Source organism: Podarcis tiliguerta (assembly GCF_965153285.1).
Source record: "Podarcis tiliguerta genome assembly, chromosome: 8".
Taxonomy (NCBI): Eukaryota; Metazoa; Chordata; class Lepidosauria; order Squamata; family Lacertidae; genus Podarcis; species Podarcis tiliguerta.
Window position 1 is genome coordinate 39066547 of NC_139541.1, and position 22233 is coordinate 39088779.

Genomic DNA, 22233 nt, shown 5'->3' on the forward strand with positions numbered 1-22233 from the left:
TGGAATTGACAGTCTGCCCAGAAGTGGGCATAGTTTGGATCTTTGCCCATTTGCCTCCCAAACTGTCCTCTGGATGCACTCTTATTTCGGCTGCCTCCTTGAACATGCCTCCTTTCTTCTCTCGCGCGCTCTCACCACCCCAATTCCTGGTTTTGTTTTGTTTTGTTTTTCAAGAAGGAAATGCATATTAACCAGTGCAGGGAACATTTCAGTCCCCATGAATGTTTTATCTCCGACTGCTATATTTAAATGAAGCAAACAAGAAAACCATAGCAGGGACAGTTGAAACCAGCAGCTCCAGAATTAGAATGCATTAAGGAGTGTGACCCCATCTGCACTGGTCATTTGAAGCAGTATCATCCCATTTTAAACAGCCATAGTTTCTCCCCCAAAGAATCCTGGGAACTGTAGTTTGTTGAGGGTGCTAAGAGTTGTCAGGAGACCCCTGTTCGCCTCACAGAGCTACATTCTCTCTTTCTGTGGTTTCCAGCAAATGGTATTCACAAGCATACTGACTCTGACTGTGGAGGTGGAACACAACCATTGGGGTTAGCTATTCATTGCCTTACACTCCCTGAATTTGTCTAATCCTCCATTAATGCCATTCCTGTTTGTGCCCTTCACTAGCTCTTGTGGAAGCAAATTCCACAGTTTAAATATGTGTTGCATGAAGAAGTACTTTCTTTTGTCTGCCCTTAATCTTCTAACAATCAGCTTCATTAGATGGCCCTGAGTTTATTTTTTTAAAAATTATTTACTAAATTTCCATCTTGCCCTTCATCTGTGGATCTCAGGACGATTCACAACATGGTTCTAGTATTATGAGAGAGGAATCAAAACCTTTCTCTCCATTTTCTCTGCACCAGGCACAATTTTATACACTTCTACCATGTCACTTCTCAGCTGCCTTTTCTCTAAACTAAAAAGCCCCAAATGCTGTAACCTTTGCTCATGGGGGAATTGTTCTACCATATCCTTTTTTGAGGCAAGGTATCGGTGGTGCTTTCTGCTTCAGGCTCCAAAATACCTTGAGTGTGCCTCAGTTGACGGAACTGGCGAGTGAGGCTGCATTTGCTGCTCCACATAGTGGAATCTCAACAAAACATCATGCCACAGTATACCATTTAGTGTCTAAAAGTGTCGTAGGCTAGAAAAAGTTGCATCACATTTCAAGAACTCTGGTTCATCCAGCGAAGCAAATTGGCCGTGGACTCAGGATAGACAAAATAAAGCTTTTATTTTTCACAAACACATAATTAGCTCAACTGCCACAGGAAGTGGTGCTGGCCACTGGCTTCAATACTTTTTAAAAGGGGGTTAGACAAATTGACGGATAGACAAATCTATCATTATATGTGCTAATCATACAGCCACAGAAACAAGAGCAGGACTGGAAGTCTGTGGCCCTTTGGGTGTTGCTGGACTACAAGACCTGCCATCTCTGGCTATTAGCCATGCTGGCTGGGGCAGATGGTAGTCAGTACCATTGGGAGGGCCATAGATTCCCTATACCTGGGCCCACTTCAGCCCTGGAGAAAGGATAGGGAATCTGGGGCCAGGGGTGGAGGAAGGGGGTGCTGTGGGGGGTGGGCCACCCCGGGTGTCATCACTGAGGGGGAAGGAACGGAGCTGTGCCACCTTCCCACCTGCCTTCCCCCCTTCCCCCTTCATTTTGAAGCTCGGGGGAGGCTTGGGAGTTGCCCCTCGCTCCCAGGCTGCTTCTTTGGGGGGGGGGAGAGCCTCCCCCAAGCTGTCAAAAGTAAGAGATGGTGCCTGATCCAGCATGACTAGCCATGTTCTTGTGTGTGGGTCTTGTTTGATCACATCTGTGTTGTTCCACTTCTCTTGGGCGATGCTGGCTAACTCCGGAGAGAGCTTTGACCCTAGATAGCTCTCGCCTCTGTGGGCTTGGCTTCTGCTCAGATTTCTTAACCATCTTTCCTTTCACTCGGAGCCATCCAGAGGGAAACATCTGTGGCCTCTCTGTTCTCTGCCAGCCCTGCTGGGTGGTTCAGCAACAGATGATCAATGTCTGACCCAGGAAAATGACAGCTTGTTTGGGCAGCTTGGCAGGATTCAGTCCTTACCCGTGAGTTTGCCTCCTGTGATCCTGTGGAGAGGGATGGAAAGACATAAAAGAAAAGAACCTGGAAAAATCCAAGCAAGCATTTGTTATGCTTTTAGGAATCTCCCTCTTGCCTTGCTATATTTCCCCCATTTGTGCCCATTGTGGCTGAAGCCCAAACAACCAGTTTATTCATCATTCATCCTGTTCTGCCTGCGTGACGTTTACGCAGTGGTTAGATGATGCCCGGTCTTTGTTGAGCATTTGTTCAGATTTGTTTATATGAAGGTTGTATATGGCAATAAGCATTCATCCTGATTTGTTTTTGGGGTGTTCCTGTTAGTCATTCCTTGACCCCACAGTTTTCAGCGCATTTTCACATCACTTCCCAAACTCCAAGAAGACCATTTTGCGGGTAGGGTGAGCTGTTTCAAGTGACTTTCTTGCACTAAAGACCTTAGGGATGTATTCATAACATGGCTAACATAAGTCCATTAATCTTGGTGGGTCTACTCTGAGTAAAATGTAGAGACAACCCTTTCATTCACTTTTAATTGTGCTGACTGCCTCCTTCTCTGCAGGCCCTTTTGGGTGTTAAAATCAGTGGAAGAAGCCTTCTTGGTTGTTCGGCCCCCCTCAGAAGTTGGGGGAGTGGGTAGCCTGGGCCACGGCAAGGGTGTTCTCTTTGGCAGCTCCTAAATTGTAGAATTTCCACCCCGCAGAGGTGTGTCTGGCACCTTCACTATACAGCTTTCCACAAATGCTGAAAACACACCTCTTTACCGTGGCCTGTGACATCTGAGATGTATATATTTTTAGGACACAGCCTCTTCCTGTGGATGTGATTCATTTTTAAAAACTGTTGTTGTTGTTATATGTATTTATACTCCACCTTTTTCCTTGAAGGCAGCTTGCAAATAAAAACAGGAACTGCTAAAAACAGAAAAATCAATCATTAAAATACAATTAGACATTGATAGGATTAAAACTCTATTGAATTTATAACCATTGTAACCCACCACGAGACCTGCTGGAGAAGGGTAGGTAATAAATATAATAATATTAATATTAACAACAACAACAAGCAGTAGCTTCCTGTATTTGCTTGTCCATCTGGTAAGCAATGTAACATGTAGCATATGTTATCCACCTGCCACAAGAGATGTGTTCAGAAGCAGCCAAACCTGTGCTAATTCTGTCTCTGTCTCTCTTTTCTCCTCTCCAGCATGCCTGTTCCGGTTCAACAGCCTCTCCCTAGTGTACCTTCTCTACCTCCTGCTTTTGCCGTGGTTCCTGGGCCCTACGGAATACACCATGAAAGGTAAGTGTTTTTCCACCTTTGGTTTTTTTTCCCCCTGTGGAAGAATGGAGGATCTTCCATTCCCAACATGGGGCTCTTCCACACACACCCCCTTTGCGTAGAAAGTACAGGTCCAATCAGTTTTCCCCTTGTCCCATGCGTTCTAAGCATGGGTCCAAACAGCTTTCCCTTTGCCCCACTGCTTTCTCTCAGAAAACCCACTCTTTAGTGCTAAATTGGAACAAACGACACTTTGAACCCTTGTCTCGCAGACCCTAGTCTGACACTCTAATCAGTACACCACCTTGGCTGGGACCAAAGCTTGTGATCTGCCACTGAGCTGTGGCCCTTCACCACATCTTGAAGCTGCAAATGCCATAAATTAATTCAACCATTTTTTAAGAAGGGCCTTCAGTCTTTGCTATTCTAGCTACTTGGAGATGCCAGGGATTGAACCTGGGTCTCTCTGCATACAGAACAGGTGCTCTGCCCTTCACCACATCTTGCAGAGGCAATTTCCTTAAATGAATTAAGCAGTTTAGCAACGAGGCGCATGGATCCGAACATGGATTTCCAAACAGCCGCACATATGACTGTGGATCCCCTGGCTTTGCATTTCCGATCTGGCTCAGCTCAGCTTGGCCTGTTCTCAGTTGGTCTCCTCACCAGATGCTGCAGCAGATAAAAGTGTAGGAGAAGCTGCTGGACAGCCTTGGGGGGGGGGGAGAGGCACAAGATTCCCCCGCCTAGCTCCAGCTTCCTGCCATCCCTCTGTTGCTTGTGACAGGACCTGGTAGGGTTAATATCCCTCGTTTCAGTATCCATCCTTCACCTCCCCTCTCCCCAAAGGGAAGGCTTTGCTTTCCTCTCCAAGAAGCCCACCCCAAGGGGCTCTGAGCTTCTGTGCTCAGCCGCTCCCCAGCCAGCCCCTGGCTGTGCGCCACAGCCATCTCCGGTCTCTGATAGGCAATCTAATAAACCCTTCCTGTTTGGAAGGATAGGGCTGTTTTGCCCTGCTCTGCCTGGTGACTGCTTTTGCTGGGAGCAGGAGCAGTCTGACCACCCAGCTGACGCATGGCAGGACACACACACTCCTTTGAACCTGGAAGGCAATCACACTCCTTATCTGAAGCAAGTGGGAGGAATTTGGGGCAAGTTCTGCCCAAATGTCAGACTGTGAACACATGTACATTTAAAGCACCCTTCCCCGAGAATCTTGGGAACTGTAGTTTGTCCAAGGCACCAGGAAATGTAGCTTTGCAAGGGGTAAACTACAGTTCTCAGGATTCTTTGGGGGGAGTCAAGTTCTTTAAATGTATGCTGTGGGCTAACCCCCCACCTCCCTGGGCCCTTCCTATTTAAAAAAAGAATAATAGTAGGCAACCGCAGAGTGAAAGCAGGGAAGAGAACAGTCACCAGCAACTTCACAAAACAAATGGAAAACTAACCGGCTTGGCACCCAGGCGGGCAAAGGCTCAGAGAGAGGTCACAGGGGCAAGATTTAACATGGCCAACACACGGGATTAGCTTGGGTGTTAATCTGGAGGTGTTTGCTCTCTGTTCATCACAGTCAACACCTAGGCCATGCTGTCATCTCGAGGTTGAAGGAGATGGCCTTGGAGTCCTCTAATGCCGCCTTGGAAGGAAAAAGATAACTGCTTATGTCTGACAATATCAATTTGTGCTTCTTGCAGACATGTGGCAGACTTGTCCCCTGGGTCTGCTTAACTGCTTTTGTTTGCTTTTATTTATTTAAAAGCATTTATAAGCTGCTTAATATTTCAAAGATACCTAGGTGTGTACAGTCTAAAAAGGAAATAATCTATCATGCAAACAGTAAAACAAGAGGTCAGCCTAAAACAGAGAAACGGCAGTATAAAAATAAATAAAAATGTATCAAAGTAAATATAACAGAAATTTAGAGGAGTAAAAGGACATAAATACAGTATCTAAAGTTTTGCATCAGGCAAAGCCTGGGCGGGGTTTGAAAAGGAAAGCCTTTTAAAGAACACTTTGGTGCCAGGGGCTCCTACATAGTCTGTGTGTGTGTGTGCACGCGCGCGCGTGGGCGCACGCATGTTGATCATAGCTGTACAAATCCTGCTGAATGCTTGAGATCTGGGAGTTTTTTCTGTTTGCACCAAGGTCCCATGTGTTACAGTAAGAGAGTCCACCCCCCCTTGGGCTCAAAAGAGCCCTCCAGATTTCTTTGGATTACAACTCCCATCAACCACAGCTAGCATTCAAATTGCCCTCAGACATCTATTTTGGCCCTTTCAGTTAGGATTAAAATGTTCTCTGCAACCAAGGAGCAGTGAAAGGAATCTACCAGTTTCATTTTGTATCCTTTTAAATTTTGCCTTCACCTCCCCTTCCTTCCTGAAATAAATTCAGCGTTACTTCTTAACATCAGCAGTACAGATTGTGCCTGGGAAGTTAACCAACTTTGTTCTCGCATAACTGGTGGGGCTATTTTACTAAGAGGTTTCTACTATCCTTGTAAATGATTTCTTTTGCTGGCTGCCTAGGAAGTGCTAAATTGTAGCATTCTGATAAAGCTGGCCTTTATAGAGGTTTGAATATCTTTGACACCCCTCCAAAAAACAGTCTCCATCCCACACCCACATACCACGTCCAACTAGATTTGCAAATAAGTTCACAAAAGTTACTAGTCCATATGACTACATTGCCTATCTGTGGTGTCTTAAGGAAAAAAGGCAACTAGGTAATTGATGTTTACAGTTCTACTCATGATACAGACAGGAGGGCAGACAGGCTTCAGTGGCTTCAGTCACAGTGCCTGGATTCAGACGTAACACGAAACCATGGCTTGAGCACTACGAGAATGGGGCCAGCCTGCTCCCCCTCCTCCTTGCATGCCCTAGACCGTTTAATATTTAACTATGGTTCTTGAAAGCAAGTAGTTTTATAAACTGAGGTTTGACGTTGGCTTGTTTCCAAGAACTGTGGTTACGTTTCACAGGCTTAGGCTTGGGATGAGACACTAAACCACAATTAATCTAAAATGGAAATGACAGCTTCCAAGCTCCTCATTGTGGCTGAGCTGGGGGTGGGCACAACCCTGGAGAGGGGAGGCTAGACTCATAACAATAAAACTATGGTGAACTTTGCCCAGTGTGTCTGCAGATATACTGAGATGCGGCAGCACATCCGGTACGGCACATCCTGGTGTCCTGTCTTTTTTTTGCCTGTTTGTGACAATTTCAGCATCAAGCCTCCTTCCAACTGCTGTTCCTTTCTGCTTTCTCCCTCTCTCTGCCACTGGTAAAGTATATTTAGGAACAAGTGGTGGTGGTGGGGTGTGTGTGAATAGCATCTTCGAGTCTCCTTCCTTTTGTGGTCTCCCCTCTCCCCAGTCCAGGCAGGTTGGTGGTTGTCTTGTCCTGCCGCTGCTCCCTGGAGTGTGAGGCCAGTGTTTAAAATTATAACCTGGTTTTTGTTCTATTCATAGCTGTTGGGCTGTGAAATGATTAACCAAGAGACCTCAAAATGAAGCTGGACTTCTGTACCTGGAAAGGGAAAGGGGCGTATGCAGGGCGGGAAAAGTTCAAGACGCTGAATATCCTGCTGTGTATATTGCAGATTTCACAAATTATGACAGGCATGGAATATAAATCAAATAAAACAACAAAGTTTGCAAACTAGGTGCACATTTTCCACACAAAAGAGAGAAAGTCGCAAAGAGAATGGGAGAAAGTTAGTTTGCCCCACTTTAATGTTTTAGGGCAGGGTACTAAGTCTAGCCAAAACAACCTCTGTGAATTTTGGGGGCACCAAGGACCCTCCTATCTTGTTACGCACACAAGAGATTCTGTGTATCTGCTGCGCTCTGCTTTGGAGTGTTGATTTCTTTGCTAGTGTCAATGTCTAAGCTTTGCTGCATCAGCCCTGCTGGTGATGAGGGTGTTCCTAGCAAATAAATTTGGTGGCAGAGAAGTTCCCCTAGCCTAGATCTTGAGTGCTGTATTTGTTTGTTGTTATGGGGCAGCCATTCTTAAGGAAATCAGCCCTGAGTGCTCACTGGAAGGACAGATCGTGAAGCTGAGACTCCAATACTTTGGCCGCCTCATGAGAAGAGAAGACTCCCTGGAAAAGACTCTGATGCTGGGAAAGATGGAGGGCACAAGGAGAAGGGGACGACAGAGGACGAGATGGTTAGACAGTGTTCTCGAAGCTACAAACATGAGTCTGACCAAACTGCGGGTGGCAGTGGAAGACAGGAGTGCCTGGCGTGCTCTGGTCCATGGGGTCACGAAGAGTCGGACATGACTGAACGACTAAACAACAACAACATGGGGCTGAAAGTACTGTACTTTGGGGGGTGGGGTGCAAAGCTGTGCTGTTGGCCAAAGAATGACACTAAACACATTACCGTCCAGAAGCACTGGGAAGAAATTCTCATCCAAGCAGGCTTAAGGTTAGCAGGGGAGATAAACTGTCTATGGCGTAGTTCTTAATCCCCAGCAATGTATGACTGGTGGGTGTGCTGGTCTCTGGACTTTATTACAGTGGTACCTCGGGTTAAGAACTTAATTCGTTCTGGAGGTCCGTTCTTAACCTGAAACTGTTCTTAACCTGAAGCACCACTTTAGCTAATGGGGCCTCCCGCTGCTGCCACGCCGCCGGAGCACGATTTCTGTTCTCATCCTGAAGCAAAGTTCTTAACCCGAAGTACTATTTCTGGGTTAGCAGAGTCTGTAACCTGAAGCATCTGTAACTTGAAGCGTCTGTAACCTGAGGTACCACTCTACTGTACTTTAAGTAATGCCTCTTGCAAGTGGTCAGAAATCTTATTCTTCATTAAGGGTTTGTGCAAATCCAGTTGATGCAATGTGATTGGATCTCCGGGGTAGCATGCATTTTGTACCAGGTGAAGGATGGACCGACGGTTTGACTCACTATAAGCCAGTGTTATACATGGAAGAATTAAAGTATGAGTTTTATAGCCTTAGAAGGAAGGGGAATACCATTAGGGCGTCAAGGCCAGTTCTCCACCAAGGGTGGAATCCTTCACACATCGGACCCTTTTCCTATTCTGCTCCCTCCTCTCCAATGGCCCTACGTTGTGCCTCTTGCCTCTCCGACATTGAACAGATCCATAACTGGAACCACCACTAATGGCTCTACCTGTTTAAATATTTCATGGGTTTCATGCCATCTGAGCCTCCCTCCCTCAAAAGAGCTAGAAAGCAAACTTACGGTAAAAAAGAAGGAAAGAAAGTGAAGATTTTTTGGAAGGGCTGCTCCCCTCCTCTCGGGCAGCTGCCAGTGGTCCCCTCTAGGGATACTCTGAATGGCTGAAGGAGAGTCTTCTCTCTCTCTTTTTTCCAGTCTGGAGAGGAAAATGTGAGCTCTCCTCTCCCCACCCCCTTGCGCCTTCCCCCGCCTCCCCGCCCCATCCCCTGCCGGCAGCGTCCTTAGATTTATGAGGCGTATGCGAGGAGCACAGGGGGCTTAGCAGCATCTGGTGGAAGATCTGACTCTGGCCATTCCTTGCAAGAGATCTCGTTGGAATTTTCCAGCTGTGGGCCGCAAGGTGAGCAGCCAGCAACCCAGAGGGGTCCTGGCCAGAACTGCAAGGAGCTGCATCCTTGTACAGCAAATGCCCTCCTCCTTCTCTTGGGACGGCCACGGTGGGGTGGACCCTGCAGGCTTAACTCCTGGCTCTGTGTAGGCCAAGTCTCCATGATTCAGGGTCCTCTAAGCCTATTACGACCCTATCCAGGGTCTCAACAAACCCTCTGCACTCCTGGGCAGTCATTGAAAACAGTAGGCAGTAGGCTTATTAAGACCCTGGAGGGCTGCCATACATGGTTGGTGGGCTGTGCTGAGCCTGGAAGGTCATGAGGTGTACAGGCCTGGCTGAGGCCAGTGGGACAGATTAAAGGAGGAGAACCTGGCCTCAGAGGAAAAACAAGAGTTTTGTGGCATCTTCAAGACAAACAGATTTATTGTGGCATAAGCTTTCATGGAGTAAAGCAGTTGTAGGATACCTTCCGCCTTCCTGATATTACTGAACTCCATCTTCCATCAGCTCCAGGCCAGGGATGATGAGAGAGTTGTGGTCCAGCTACCTCAGGAGGGCCAAATGTTTCTCAGTCTTGGAGTAGAGCCTCTCTTTTTTTTTTGACAGATGCATAGTGTTATTCTCAATGTGCAAACACATGCCCATAGAAATCTGCCTGATAATGTACACCCATTGCTTCTGAGCACTTTGAAATAGTTCTTGCTTTTCTGCTTTGCCCTGCAGGTCACACAGGGCGTCTCCTCCGAGCCCTCTTGGGAACCAGCATCCTTTTCCTCCTCGCCCATTTGGTTTTCCAGATATGCCTGTACACCATCCCCACCTTGGACCAGCTACTGGGACACAATTGTGAGTACCTTGTTCCCTCTGCTTCTCTTAGGATGTTGCCATAGAGAAAGACATAGACTGCTTCCAGCTGACCTGTTTACTGAGCATTCATCCCAGTCTGTTTGCACAAAGCTGGTGGTTAAGCTGTATGATGTTGGCTGTTTATGGAACATTCATTCTGATTTGTATGTGGGGACGTTATATGGTGTCACGCCAGGCAATTGTTATCCCACGCTTTCTAGTGCACTTTTCTTACCACAAAAGTCCTTTTTTTTTGCAGGGGGATGCGAGTCTGTTGTGCAAGCCTGAATCTACTTTAATTGCACAATGTGGATTTGCCAGTATGCAAATTGAATCCTTCCTGCAAAATAGCAGAATTCTGGAAGCAGCTTTAGAGCAGAAGCAAATGTTACAAGAGAAGTGCAGGTTTGGGAACTGTGTAATGATGCTGCTGTGGGTGGTGCATTTGCCAGGAGTGAATGAATGGGCACAAGTCACCACAGCTCTTTTTTTTTTTTTTAACCCTCTCATCCAACTGAGCTCCAAAACTGGACTGGGGGGGGGGATATTTAAGGGAGAATATGCAGGCATGCTAAGAGTTTTTAAGCATCTTTCTGGCCCCCAGACTTGGCTGTCCCTCACTTACAAGTACCTGCTGCATTCTTGTTGTGGCCAGGCATTTGCTGTGATGATATTGACTCCTGCTCTTAAAAGACATAGTAGAGCAAATTTTATGCTTTTGCACCCCAAATATACATGCATTTTGCTTTGCAGCAAATTAGAAGAACTCTGTTCCTCAGCTTTTCATTTGCACATTCTATTTGTACCTGGCGGTGCAACAATTCCCCTTCTTCTTTTTCTGCTTTCTTTGTTTGCTGTTATCTAAAACTTGTTTTGTAATTTCCCTGTGCCTGAATCTTTTCAGACATAGCGGTAATGCTGTATGCTGTTGTTTTCTTTGTTAAAATCAATACATTTGTTTTTTGGTAAAGAACTTTGTTCCCGTCACAGCCCTCCAACCTCTCAAGGAAAAATGCCACCCTGCTGCCTGGCTCCAAATGCTTTGATTGGTGGTGACACTTTGGTTTATGAAGCTATTTACAAGTGGTTGTAAAAGAGGAGACCCAGGAAGACTGGGCCTGACCCTGAGCATGGCTGGAATGCGAGGCCTGTGATCCCCTGGCCCTTCTGTTTTTCTTGACGTCTTTCTCTGCCAACTTCATGCAGAGTCTGCTGGGTTATGCGTGCCGGGCTGGGTGGATTAGGTGGGGCTGTCTGGCAAGCAGCGTGTTCTCCCTCTCTCTCTCTTTCTGCACAATGGAATCGGAGGCATCAAGGAATGTTCCCTGTATGGAAATCCAGCCTGGACAGCTTCTCCTCTCCTTCTCTGGATGGAACAACTTCGCCTGTCAGAACTTAATTTGTCACTTGTGATGCTCAGGAAATGGAACTTCTCTCCCAACAGAAAGTTTTGAAATTGATGGCCTGTTGTGGTTGGGTTGGGTTTTTTTGAGAACTCCAATTCTGAGATGAAACATGATGGCTTTTCAAGGTTGATCACAGCTGTTCATTGGTCCCAGAAACGTCTCAGTACACTCTGCTCTGCTCTCTTCGTTTCTGCTGAGATTCTTAAACAGGACAAGTTTTTTCATCTTCCCTGCCTCCTCGGCATCAGGCATATAATAATAAGTGGCTCCACACAAGCTGAGCCCATTCCCCCAGCCCCAGAATAGTGCTGCTACGTTTCTGTTCTCCTCTGCTTTTCACCTTCTCACAGCAGTTCCTTTGGAAGAGCTGCCTCCGAGCTTTCGTAACCCTGGGCTTAGTCTGCTGGCACTGACCCCTTTTTGGCGGGCTTCCCTTCTGGATTCCCCAGACCTGATAAGATGAAAAGCTTAGGTAGTTTACCCCACAAGTAGAACAGGGGACTGGGGAAAGGGTGTAGAAAGAGCCCAGGCTGTGTTTGCTGCCTTCCAGACCCTGAACTTGCATGCACCACAGGTTGCAGAGCTGAGCTTCCTTACAACCTTCACAGGTAGCTCAGTTGGTTAGAGTGCTGTGGTGATAACACCAAGGTTGCAGGTTCAGTCACCGTATGGAGCAGCTGCCTATTCCTGCATTGCAGGGGGTTGAACTAGAAGATCCTCAGGGTCCCTTCCAACTCTACAGTTTTGTGATACTGTATTTTTGGAAGGTGGACCCATTTCAATTGACGGCACTTTGCTTGTGAGCTACAGAAGCATGCTTAGCTTTGAAGTGATGTTCAAACATCTCACCCTTGAGACTTCTTTATGTTGATTCTTAAAACATTTAGCAGCAGCAGAAGAAGAAGAAATAGAATAGAAAGACAGAGAAAACAGTTTCATTTCTGAAGGAATATAATCAAGGCTCACTGGATCATGTTTGTGCAGAAAGAAATCTAGGAAAAGGGAAAACTAGATTACAAGCCACATCTCTGCATACATCTGACAAGTCACTTCTCCAAAGACCTGAAATATCCGATGATTATACCTGAGCATTTCATTACTATTATTCTTATTATTAATACCCCGTCCATCTGGCTGTGTTTCCCCAGCCACTCTGGGCGGCTTCCAACTAGCAGCCTCATATCCGGTGGTGCTTAGGGAATCTCAGAAACTGGAAAATCAGTACAGTTTCGAGATCAGTGGTGAAAAAACAGTGTAGTTTTGAAAGGCTTGGTCTGCCATCTTGGTTCAATATGGTGTCCCATTGTATGCAAACGTAGATGGAAACCTGCTTCTTGATCTCAAGAACCTTTGTGCAAATTTTAGTTATGATATTCTAATAAGTGTCCAAATGCATAGCAAGCCAACAGCTTTTCCAAAATATATAGTAGAGTCTGAGCTGCTCAGCTCATATGCAGTATATGACAACTTTGTGCAATCCATGGGTGGTGTTCCACACTAGTACTTCTCACAGCAGACCCGCAATAGATAGGATACAACCCTCTGGTCCATGGGGTCATGAAGAGTTGGACATGACTAAACGACTAAACAACAAACCACCTTTCCAAAAACAAACAAATCAGGAAATGGCTTGTTGATCTTAGTAGTCAGTAATATTCCCTTAATTTAGAAGGGGAGGTCTATGCATGCAATAATTTCACAGATCTTGATGAACAATTCATCCTGTTTATTCCTTCAGCTATGCATGCAAATGAATGCTTTAAAAACAAATCAGGCCATCAGATATATAATACCTCAGTTTTATACTTTTATTGCCTTTAAATCTCAGCCAGCAACACACTTTATATAGAGATAATTTTAAATGGAAACCTTGAAATCTGTTTTTCAAATCAAAAAACACCCTCCCACAGCTCTCCAAACCTTGTCAGGGCTAATCCCGCCCTCACCAACCTGGGGTCTTCCCTCCAGGTATTTGGGACTACAGCTCGCAACAACTCCAGCCAATTTAGAACCAGCAGATAATCTGAAAGCTGCATTCTGTGCCAGATACCAAAGGATGTGTTTCTACAGCATGCTTGCAAGAAAATGAAATGGACAGAACTTTAAAAAGACGATTGGGCGGGGGCCCACACTCTGTTTCTCCCCACTGGCATCCTTATTTATAATTTTCATCAGATTCCAATGCTTGTTATCCCGTAAAGTTGTTATGTACCGTACCAGCTAACATCCTTCGCAGATTTTCCCTCCCTTATCAGTTGTGATAATTCAAGCAGTCCTGCTGGCCTGAGAGTCGTCTTCTGAAGAATTTCTGTATTATCTTGCTTTTTTTACACAAACATGGTTTGGAGGTGGTACTCCTTGTAAGAGTGAAGCAACATCCCATGTAGCTTTCAGCCCGCTGTGAACTTCATCCACCAGAGATGATCTTTTACGTGCCAATTGCTTGTTTCTGGCATCTCAAAGGAAGTTAGGAGCTTCTGATCTTTCAGCTCATTCCAACCCCTGATTCACTTCTTGAACATGGAGACAAACCAGCAATTGATTTCAGTTCAGGAGTGGTCATCTCAGCCCGTGAAGATAGAAATAGAATCCTCAAATTATTTTAATTATTGGCTGGCACTTGCTGGCACATGGGGCTGCCCTTGAAGATGACTTGGAAACTTCAATTGGTCCAAAGCGCAGCAGACAGATTTCTGCCTGAGATTTTGTTTAGATCTCACATAGCCCCTGTTTTGAAGCATCTGTACTAGTTGACTGTTCTTTTTTGGGGACTCATTAAAGGTGCTCATTCTAGGGTTGAAATCCCTAAATGACGTAGGCCCCAAATATCTGAAACACCACCACCTTCGCTGCAGATCATCTCAGATGCTGAGATCAACGAAGGAGGCCCCTTCTTGGTAGTTTCTTCACTGTCAGCAGCTTGGGAGTGGTGGTAGCCTGGGAGAGGGTCTTCTCTGTGGCAGCCCCTACAGAGGGTTCATCTGACATCTTCATTGTACAGCTTTCGGCAGATGCTGAAGACATACCTCTTTGCCGTGGCCTTTGACGCTTGAAGTGCATATTTTTAGGACCCACCTTATTTTGGGTGGTTGTAAGTTGTTTTAAACTCTTTTTAATATCGTCCTTTAATTGTTGTAACCTGCCTTGTGACCTTTGGGTGAAGTACAGGATGATGATGATGATGATGGCAGCTAATGGACTCTATTTTCCCTCTCCTTTCAGGCAGCACATGGGAAACTCTTGCACAGCACATTGGAGTCACCAGGTAAGGGTATAGAGGAGAAAGGTGAGGGCAAATCCTTTTAGAGCTGCATCCCTTGGGCCATCCATTGCAGCATGCCCATTGGGAAGATTTGTAGGCAGAGAGACTGAGCGTGGAACTGAACTGAAACCCTGTGTTTTTCGCCAGCTGGGAAGTCATGGGCAAAAGGGCATGGAAGCTCAGTGTTCTGTTCTAGCCCAGAGGTAGCCAATGTGGCGCCCTCCATATGTTGCTGGACTGCAGCTCCCATCATGCCTCACTACCGGTCATGCTGGCTGGGGCTGGTGGGAGTTGGAGTTGCACAACGTCTGGAGGGCCACAGGTTCTCCGTCTCTGCTTTTGGGGCTTGGAAAGCAGGTGCTGCTTCCAGCTTTCGGGCAAGCCTTGTTTGCTTTTGCACCATGTATTGCTAGCCGGTGCCACAGACCAAAGCCTGGCCCAGCTGTGGCATATAACGCAGCCTCAGCGCTTTCAGGATTTACCACTCCTCTTTTAACTTCCAGGCTGGACTTGAACGATATCCCCAACTCGGTGCGCTTGGTGGCCCCCGACCTCGGGATTCTGCTGGTCTCTGCCATCTGCCTTGGTGTTTGCAGCCGCCTGGAGCCAGCGAGTCACCCATCAGAATCCTGTCCTGAACAGGTGTGTGTGTGTGTGTGTGTGTGAGAGAGAGAGAGAGAGAGAGAGAGAAAGAGAGAGAGGCTGCTAACCGTTGAGGTGCCTCATCATACCTATTGCAGCACAACACGTTGCAGTAGGGCAGACACAAATGTGGAGAGTGTCCTGTTTGTGTGTTTCCCATCAGGGCAACCTGTTGGCCACTGTGAGAACAGGATGCTGAGCTAGGTGGGTCTTTGGCCTGATCCAGCACCCAGGCTCTTCCAGGTTTTCCTTTCAGTTTTCTAAGGGTTCATCCACACTTCCGCTTGCACTGTGCATGGGTCCGAGCTGTTTTCCCCTTGCTCCACACATTCTCCACACAAGGGAGAAAACTGTTGTTTAGCCATAGATCAGAACAGATGGCAGTCCGGGAAAAACCCAAATTGCTGTTTGCTTTGATTGAGCGCTAAAGAGCAGTTTTCCCTGGGGAAGCAGTGAGACGAGAGGAAGTGTGGATAAGCCCTAAGTGTGCTTTTGCTCTTCTGTCTGCTTCTCCTTTCCCTGCTTTGGGGCAGCAGGACCACCCCAAAACATTTTGCTAACGGAGGTGAAGGACAAGATGGTGCTGCCACCCTCCGCACTGCCTGATGGGGAGGAGGACAGGCTGTGTGGCAAACACTGCCCCCCAGCGCCTTGCCTTCACTGGCTACCTCGCTCTCCCTAATGGCAGGACCGGCTCCCGGTGGGATACAGTGCTCATTTTCTTTCTGCACATTCAGTCTTGCTAGGTTTTTCTCAGAGTAGACCCAATGAATTTAATGAATCCAACCGACTTGTTCATTGCTTTCAACAAGCCCTCTGTAAGAGAAACTTAATTGAACGCCACTCTTGTGTTCCAATGATTCTGTGACTAGATAGACCTCTTGGCTCTTCCTTGTGTTCTCATTAGCATCATCCTGCTCTTGCCAGGATTCTTCATGCCTCCTCTCTCCCCCCCCCCCCCCGCCATTAGCTCCGGAGGAGTGCAGGAGGGAGAGAGAAAGACTGACTTTCCTGGCACCTCAAACTGTGACTCACCCACCTCGAGGGCAGGTTTCCCACATCTGCCCCAGTGGATGAGCGACTTTTGCCGTTCCCAAGTTGCCATAGAGACTCCCTAACAAAACACCGGGACTCAACAGAGGCCTTTCTATGCAGGGCTGCTGTGAGATCTCCGAGGATAAGATTCAGCAGTGGGGGGTGGGCAGCAAGTTGTCACCTGCCTGCTGGCACTTATTGCTCCTTGGCGCCCAGTTAGTGCAGGGCCAGGCTCAGGAGTGTCCCCATGCCCTGTCCTGGGCTGAGGCAGGCATGGCAAGGAAAGGGTGCACATGTGTGTCTTTTTGTGTCAAGATCTGATGGGCAGTAGAGCTGGAAAAGAGAAATCAGTGATGCAAAGTTTCCCCAGTGATTGTTAAGTGAAAGGCTTCTCCCCACTTTTTTTTTCTGATGGAAGGGTCTCTCCAGAAAAGGGACTCACGTCAGGAAAGTGGGGAAAAGATGGGGCTAAGCAAAGTTGGGAAAGCAATAAAATTGCAAGCACATTTGCAAAGCTAAGTAGGGTTTGGTATGGTTTCGTACTGGATGGGGGACCACATGTTAAGATGCAGGAGGTCAATGGCTCTCAGGGTCCCTTCCAACGCTACGATTCTCTGATTCTAAGAGCTCTTCGCATGAATGGGAGAGTAGAAGAATGGGTGCAAAACAGAAGTGGGGTGCCTTTTTTCAACCCTAGGGCTGCACCCCTTTATGGGCAACTTTCTGGGATCAGAGGCAAACAGTGGGTGAAGCTATGGACATAAAGGAAACCTTTGTACAGTAGGCCCTCTCTGGCTTCTGTTTGGAGAAGCAACCGTCATTATAGGAGTTCACGGACATATTCCAGCCAGGCAAAATCACTCAGTGAGGAGTGTGACCTGGGGAAAGGAGGCATGACTGGAAAGAGGCGGGGCATGGCAAGATGGCCATATGGTCCCTGGGCTTGAGTTTCTCCCACCCCTGGTGTAAAGGAAGATGAGGCAGGAAGTGGAATTGGGAGACCTGAGAAAGAGAGAACTGGAAAGGGAGGATGCCTCCACACAGCACTTTTTCATGGACTGCTCACGCTTCCAAATTTTTAATAGTATCCACATTATGTAACCCTCATCGAAATGCCATGCCATATCCCTAACCCCCATCCAGATTTTCCATTTCTGTGTTAGCTCATTTTTTTGTTATACTTACTGGGTTTTTCACAGAAATGCAAAATCCAGATTAAATAGGAAGATAATATGAGGTGGCGTTTTGATGGGGACGATGCAGTGTGGATGCTGCTCAAAGCAATCATTTGCGGGTGGCACCAAGTCCCCAGTGAGCTGCCACATGGAGGTGCCTGTAATCTCGCTTGCTGCTCTTCATCCCTCAAAATGGCAAGGGGAAATCCGACCATCCATTCCTCCTCCTTCCGTCCCCAGCATGAAGCTGACACATTGAATGCAAAGTAGGACTCCTGTGTTTAAAACATTTTAATGTATTTGTTTGTGGAAGTTTATGGACCTCTCTAGTGCAGAAGTTTTGGAGCAGTGTACAACATGTTTAAAGACACATTATATAAAAATCTTGCCCTCTCTATCTATCAAATAAAAATCAAACCTTTCCAGACCAGAAAAATTGAATATCAGGCTGCATTGCTATTCCCCAAAGGCTTGCCTTGAAATAAACTTTTGAAACATCTGTAAACTGTTGGTGCATATCACACATCTATAATGATTTCATCTTCCATTTTTATTTATTTATGGCATTTATATCCCACTTCTCCTCCAAGGAGCTGAAGGTGGTGTACATGGTTCTCTTCCTCCCCCTTTAATCCTCTCAATAACCCTGTGAGGTAGGCTAGGCTGAGAGACTGTGACTGGCCCAAGGTCACCCAGTAACTTTCACGGCTGAGCAGGGATTTGAACCCTGGTCTCCTGAGGTCCTGGTCCAACACTCTTACCACTACACCACATTGGCTCTAGTGTCGGTGCCACTAAACATTCTCTATGTAGTAACTGTCAAGCAGACCTTTGGAATAGCTGGCACCACCAGGAGGACCTCTGGAATGAGAGAGCGCCCTTAGCACCCCCAGAGCAAGGTGTTTTTTATTAAGCCAAGAAAAGCAAACAGAGTGGTGGTTTGGGAGAGGGAAAAGGGCTGGGCTATTGTTTTCAGCAAGTTCCTCTTTTTCTTGGCCAAGGAATACATGAAGGTAATTAACACACAGGAGTCTGCTCTGAGCATGTGCAGATAGCATTCCCTCCATTATCTCGCACACGCTTGGGTTTGGAGAAGGCACAGCTTTCAGCCAGTCTTGGTTTCTAACCGTTTGCACCCATCAGGAACAGTCTTGGGGTCCCAGGCTGGGCCCCTCACTGGCTTCCCCTTGCCATGGGGCTCATTGCTTCCTGGTATGGAGAGGGCATTCTCCTTCCCCCTTCCTATCGCTCCTCCTTTTCCCTCTCTGCCTCTCCCTGCTCCTAGCTTTAGCAAATGCCGAGCTAAAGCTGGAAACTCTGAGGTCAGGCTGCCTTGTGCAGGGCCCTTTCCGCTGGACTCTCCAAGGGGGAGGGGGAATGCTCTGCTTTGTACATTTTCGGCGCAATTGATCTGGGCTGGACTTGGAGCCCGTGGCCGAAGTGCGTCCAGCTACAGAGGAGGTGGGGCCAAATACCTTTTCTGTGAAAGCCACATTAGGCTGGAAAATCGCTCGGGCGTCGTCAGGAACCCAGGCTGGGCAGCCAAGAAAAACAGGCCTTTTACGGAATGCGCTTTCCAAAGCGGCTAATGAAACAAACAAGGCCAGGTGGTGGGTCAGGGGGCAGGCGGCAGGCTTGGTGGGTGGGGGAAAAGCCTGGCTCCAGCAGAGAGCTCTGGATGCTCTGCGTGTCTCTGGGGAGCTGCTTGGGCCGCCAAAGGCATCCATAGCAGGGCTGGGAGGGACGCACAAACGCCATTGCCCCGTTGTTACAAGGCTCATGAAACTGGGAGATGGGTCAGCTGCTGCTGGTCCCTGGTGGCTTTACTTGTTGGTTTACAAACAGATAGATCACACCTTTCTGTCAATGGTTCTCAAGGCAACTTGTAGCAAAAGTTTTAAAATAGCCAGTTTAAAGTAGCATAAGGATAGCCAGCTGGGGTGGGGTACACACCAAACATGCACAGCCCCAAATAACTAAGATGCAATCCTATTCATTTGTTTGTTTTTGTTTCTGGATTTATGGATCACTTCCGATGAAGCAATTTAACCATAAAAAAATCATTATGTAACAGTGATTAAGATAATTTCATATCCAAAACAATTCTATGCATAATCTGTCTGATTGACAGTGGAACGGACTCCCTTGGAAGGTGGTGGAGGCTCATTTCTTGGAAGTTTTTAAGCAGAGATTGGATGGCCACCTGTTAAGGATTCTTTAGCTGGGATTCCTGCTAGATGACCCTTAGGGTCCCTTCCAGCTCTTCAGTTGTATGATTCAATGTGGAAGGAAGGATCACTACCCAGATCCTTCTGGGTAGACCTGCACATGGTTGTGCTGCCACCCAGTTAAATTTAGCAGAGGGGATTTCTTAAGAAGCCACGCTCTGGCTGCTGATCAGAAGGCAAGGAGGGAAGCAGGCTTACCGACCACTCGAGGGAGCACCTTCCACATTCCCGCGGCCCCTCCATCCAGTCCCTGGTGGCTGCTGCGGGTGTTACCGTTATTACAGGGAGATCAAGTGTCATTTTGTCCCGAGCTTGTTCTCAGGGGAATGTAAGCGATCCCTCTAAGCAGGTTTGTTTTCCCTGGCAAGGCTGTGCTAGGCAGAGATGGGTTGGGGTATCTAATTCCCAGGCCTCAGCTATGCTTCAGTTGCCTCTACAACCATTGCTCAGTGTGGGGCTGGTCCTGTTTCCGCACTCTGCCCTTGCACCCTTCCAAGAAATTACTTTTCTGTTTTAGAGAGATCCGTGGCTCTGCATGGCGGGATACATTACTGGTGTAATATTTTGACACATAATCTCATGTACATAAACAAGCCTGTATATAAGATTGCCCTGTTAAAAGCCTGATGAGAGTCCTGCTGGATCATGCCCAACCTAGTCTGGTACCCTGCTCCCACAGTTTCTAACCAGTTGCCTTTGGGAACCCCACAATCAGCACCTGAGTGGAAGAGCACTCTCTCTCTCCCCCCACTTGTGACAGCCAGCAAGTGGCATTCTGGGACACATACCACCTCTGACAAATCATGCAGTTACATTTTATTTCAGAGGGCATTGTCTCCCCACCCCACCTCCAAAAAACCCACAAGTGTGTGCTCAGTTGATTTTGTGCCTCTGCCGTTGCATTGTGCAGTGACAAAAACTGGCCTTCTGTTGATTCTGTTGCTGAATTCTAAGCAGAGTTTTGCGTTTGTGTTCTAAATACCAAGTTATCTGCAGCTCTGGCCCTACTCCATAAAGATCAAGGGTTTAATTTCTCAGTGACTCAACGAGCTTGTCCATCAGTAATGGTTCCCACGCTGCAGCTTTCTGGGTGTGGGTGTTTGTTTCCTCTTCCGGAATTCCACTACTGTACATTTTGCTGCTACCAGTAAGCAACTTAGGGGCCTTTCCAGACTGGTAGGATTTTTTGCCGGTGCATTCTGCAGCATGTCACATGCCGGCACAATAATAATGCAGTTGTGGTGGATTTATACCAGACCATCCGCACATCATTCCACTTTATTAGTTCTGTGATGCTTCCCCCATGTCACCACATTATTGCTACGTGGAGGGACGCTCCAGAGCTATAGCATAACAAAAGCAGGACAAACAATTAACAAACCCCAGAACATCTGCAGTATGAAAAGTTATAGGATTTCAGCAGTACGTTGTGGGGTATTCCTGCCCTGAAACTGTTGAAGGTGCAGAAAAAGCATTGAAAGAAGGATTGCATATAACTGCACTGATACCCACAAATCACAATGCATGCACAATAAAACAGATGTCTGGAGAGACCCCAAGACACCCCCCCCCCAGTGCAATCTTCAGAGCAATGCAGCTCTAAAGAAACTGCTTTGGGCTCTTCTGTGTACTGCAGAGGCTTGAGGGCCACATTAACCCTTTGCCAGTCCACATACCAGCATTGGGTTTGGCCAGAAGTGAATGTGGCCACTTTCCTGTGTATACACACAGGGTGCACGCTCATGCACAGTCCCCTCCTGCTCAAGTGATCTGTGCAAATCAGTTGCTGTCCCATCCCTGCTCATCCACCTAAAGACCAGGCAGGAAGCAATTTGCCTCCCCACCTGGATACTGGGCTGGGGGGGACAGATTTACACCTCTCTCTCTCTCTCCCCAACCCCATGTCTGCTTAAAAATTACATTTTTGTTGGCACCACTGACTGGAGGAGCAGTAAGCTTTGTGTAGAGGACTGTGTCAGGCTAGTGGCTGGTGAGCCACCCTTGGTGTTGTGGCATCTGGTTTGTAATCACATTTTTCCCCCTTCAGGAAGAAGCAGCTGTGGATGGAGATGAGTCGAAGCCTCGAGGAGCAGCCCATGCACCGGCCGAGGCCTCCCCAAGGCACCAAGCGCGGCTGGCTGCCCGGCTCCGGGTAACTGCTCACTGGCTCTTGATGGCCGTTGGGAAAATCCTGGCTATTGTGCTGCTAGCGCTGGCAGGTAGGTGTCACCCACATGTAGGGATTTGGGGGGAGAGAAAATTGATCTCATTTTCTGTTTAAAAGCTAATCTGCCTGATTTGCACCTTCTGAAACAACGTACAAGCCAAAACACAGCTGTTCTTCGACATTTGCACTTCTATGAATTTTGTGGTGGAGTTCTCCAGCAAAATACAGTTGTTCTCGGATCCCCAACGCCTCCTTTTTGGAACGTTCCATTTCCCAAATGCCAAAAACCCAGAAGTAAATGCTCTGGTTTTCAAATGTTTTTCGGAAGCCGAATGTCCGACACGGCTTCTGCTTGAGTGCAGGAAGCTCCTGCAACCAATCGGAAGCCGTGCCACAGTTGTCGAACATTTTGGAAGCCAAACGGGCTTCTGGAACAGACTGCGTTCGACAACCGAGGTTTGACTGTAACGCATATGAAAAATCATTTAGGTAAAGCCTTAAAAAAGCATTCAAAGGTTCCTATATTTGGGGAAATACTAAGGGAAATAAGCTTTGCAAA

The 22233-nt window shown here is 47.2% G+C and overlaps 1 protein-coding gene across 8 annotated transcripts in view; it reads left to right on the forward strand.

The window, feature by feature from the left end:
• PIEZO1 (piezo type mechanosensitive ion channel component 1 (Er blood group)) overlaps window positions 1-22233 on the forward strand; it is a 109795-nt gene that overhangs the window by 45139 nt on the left and 42423 nt on the right. For all 8 annotated transcript variants that reach the window (XM_083456439.1, XM_083456438.1, XM_083456441.1 and 5 more), the window contains exons 2-6: window positions 3291-3386; window positions 9637-9759; window positions 14388-14430; window positions 14931-15069; window positions 21555-21726. In XM_083456439.1, the coding sequence (XP_083312565.1) occupies window positions 3291-3386; window positions 9637-9759; window positions 14388-14430; window positions 14931-15069; window positions 21555-21726 (573 nt within the window). The remainder of the gene's footprint in view (window positions 1-3290; window positions 3387-9636; window positions 9760-14387; window positions 14431-14930; window positions 15070-21554; window positions 21727-22233) is intronic.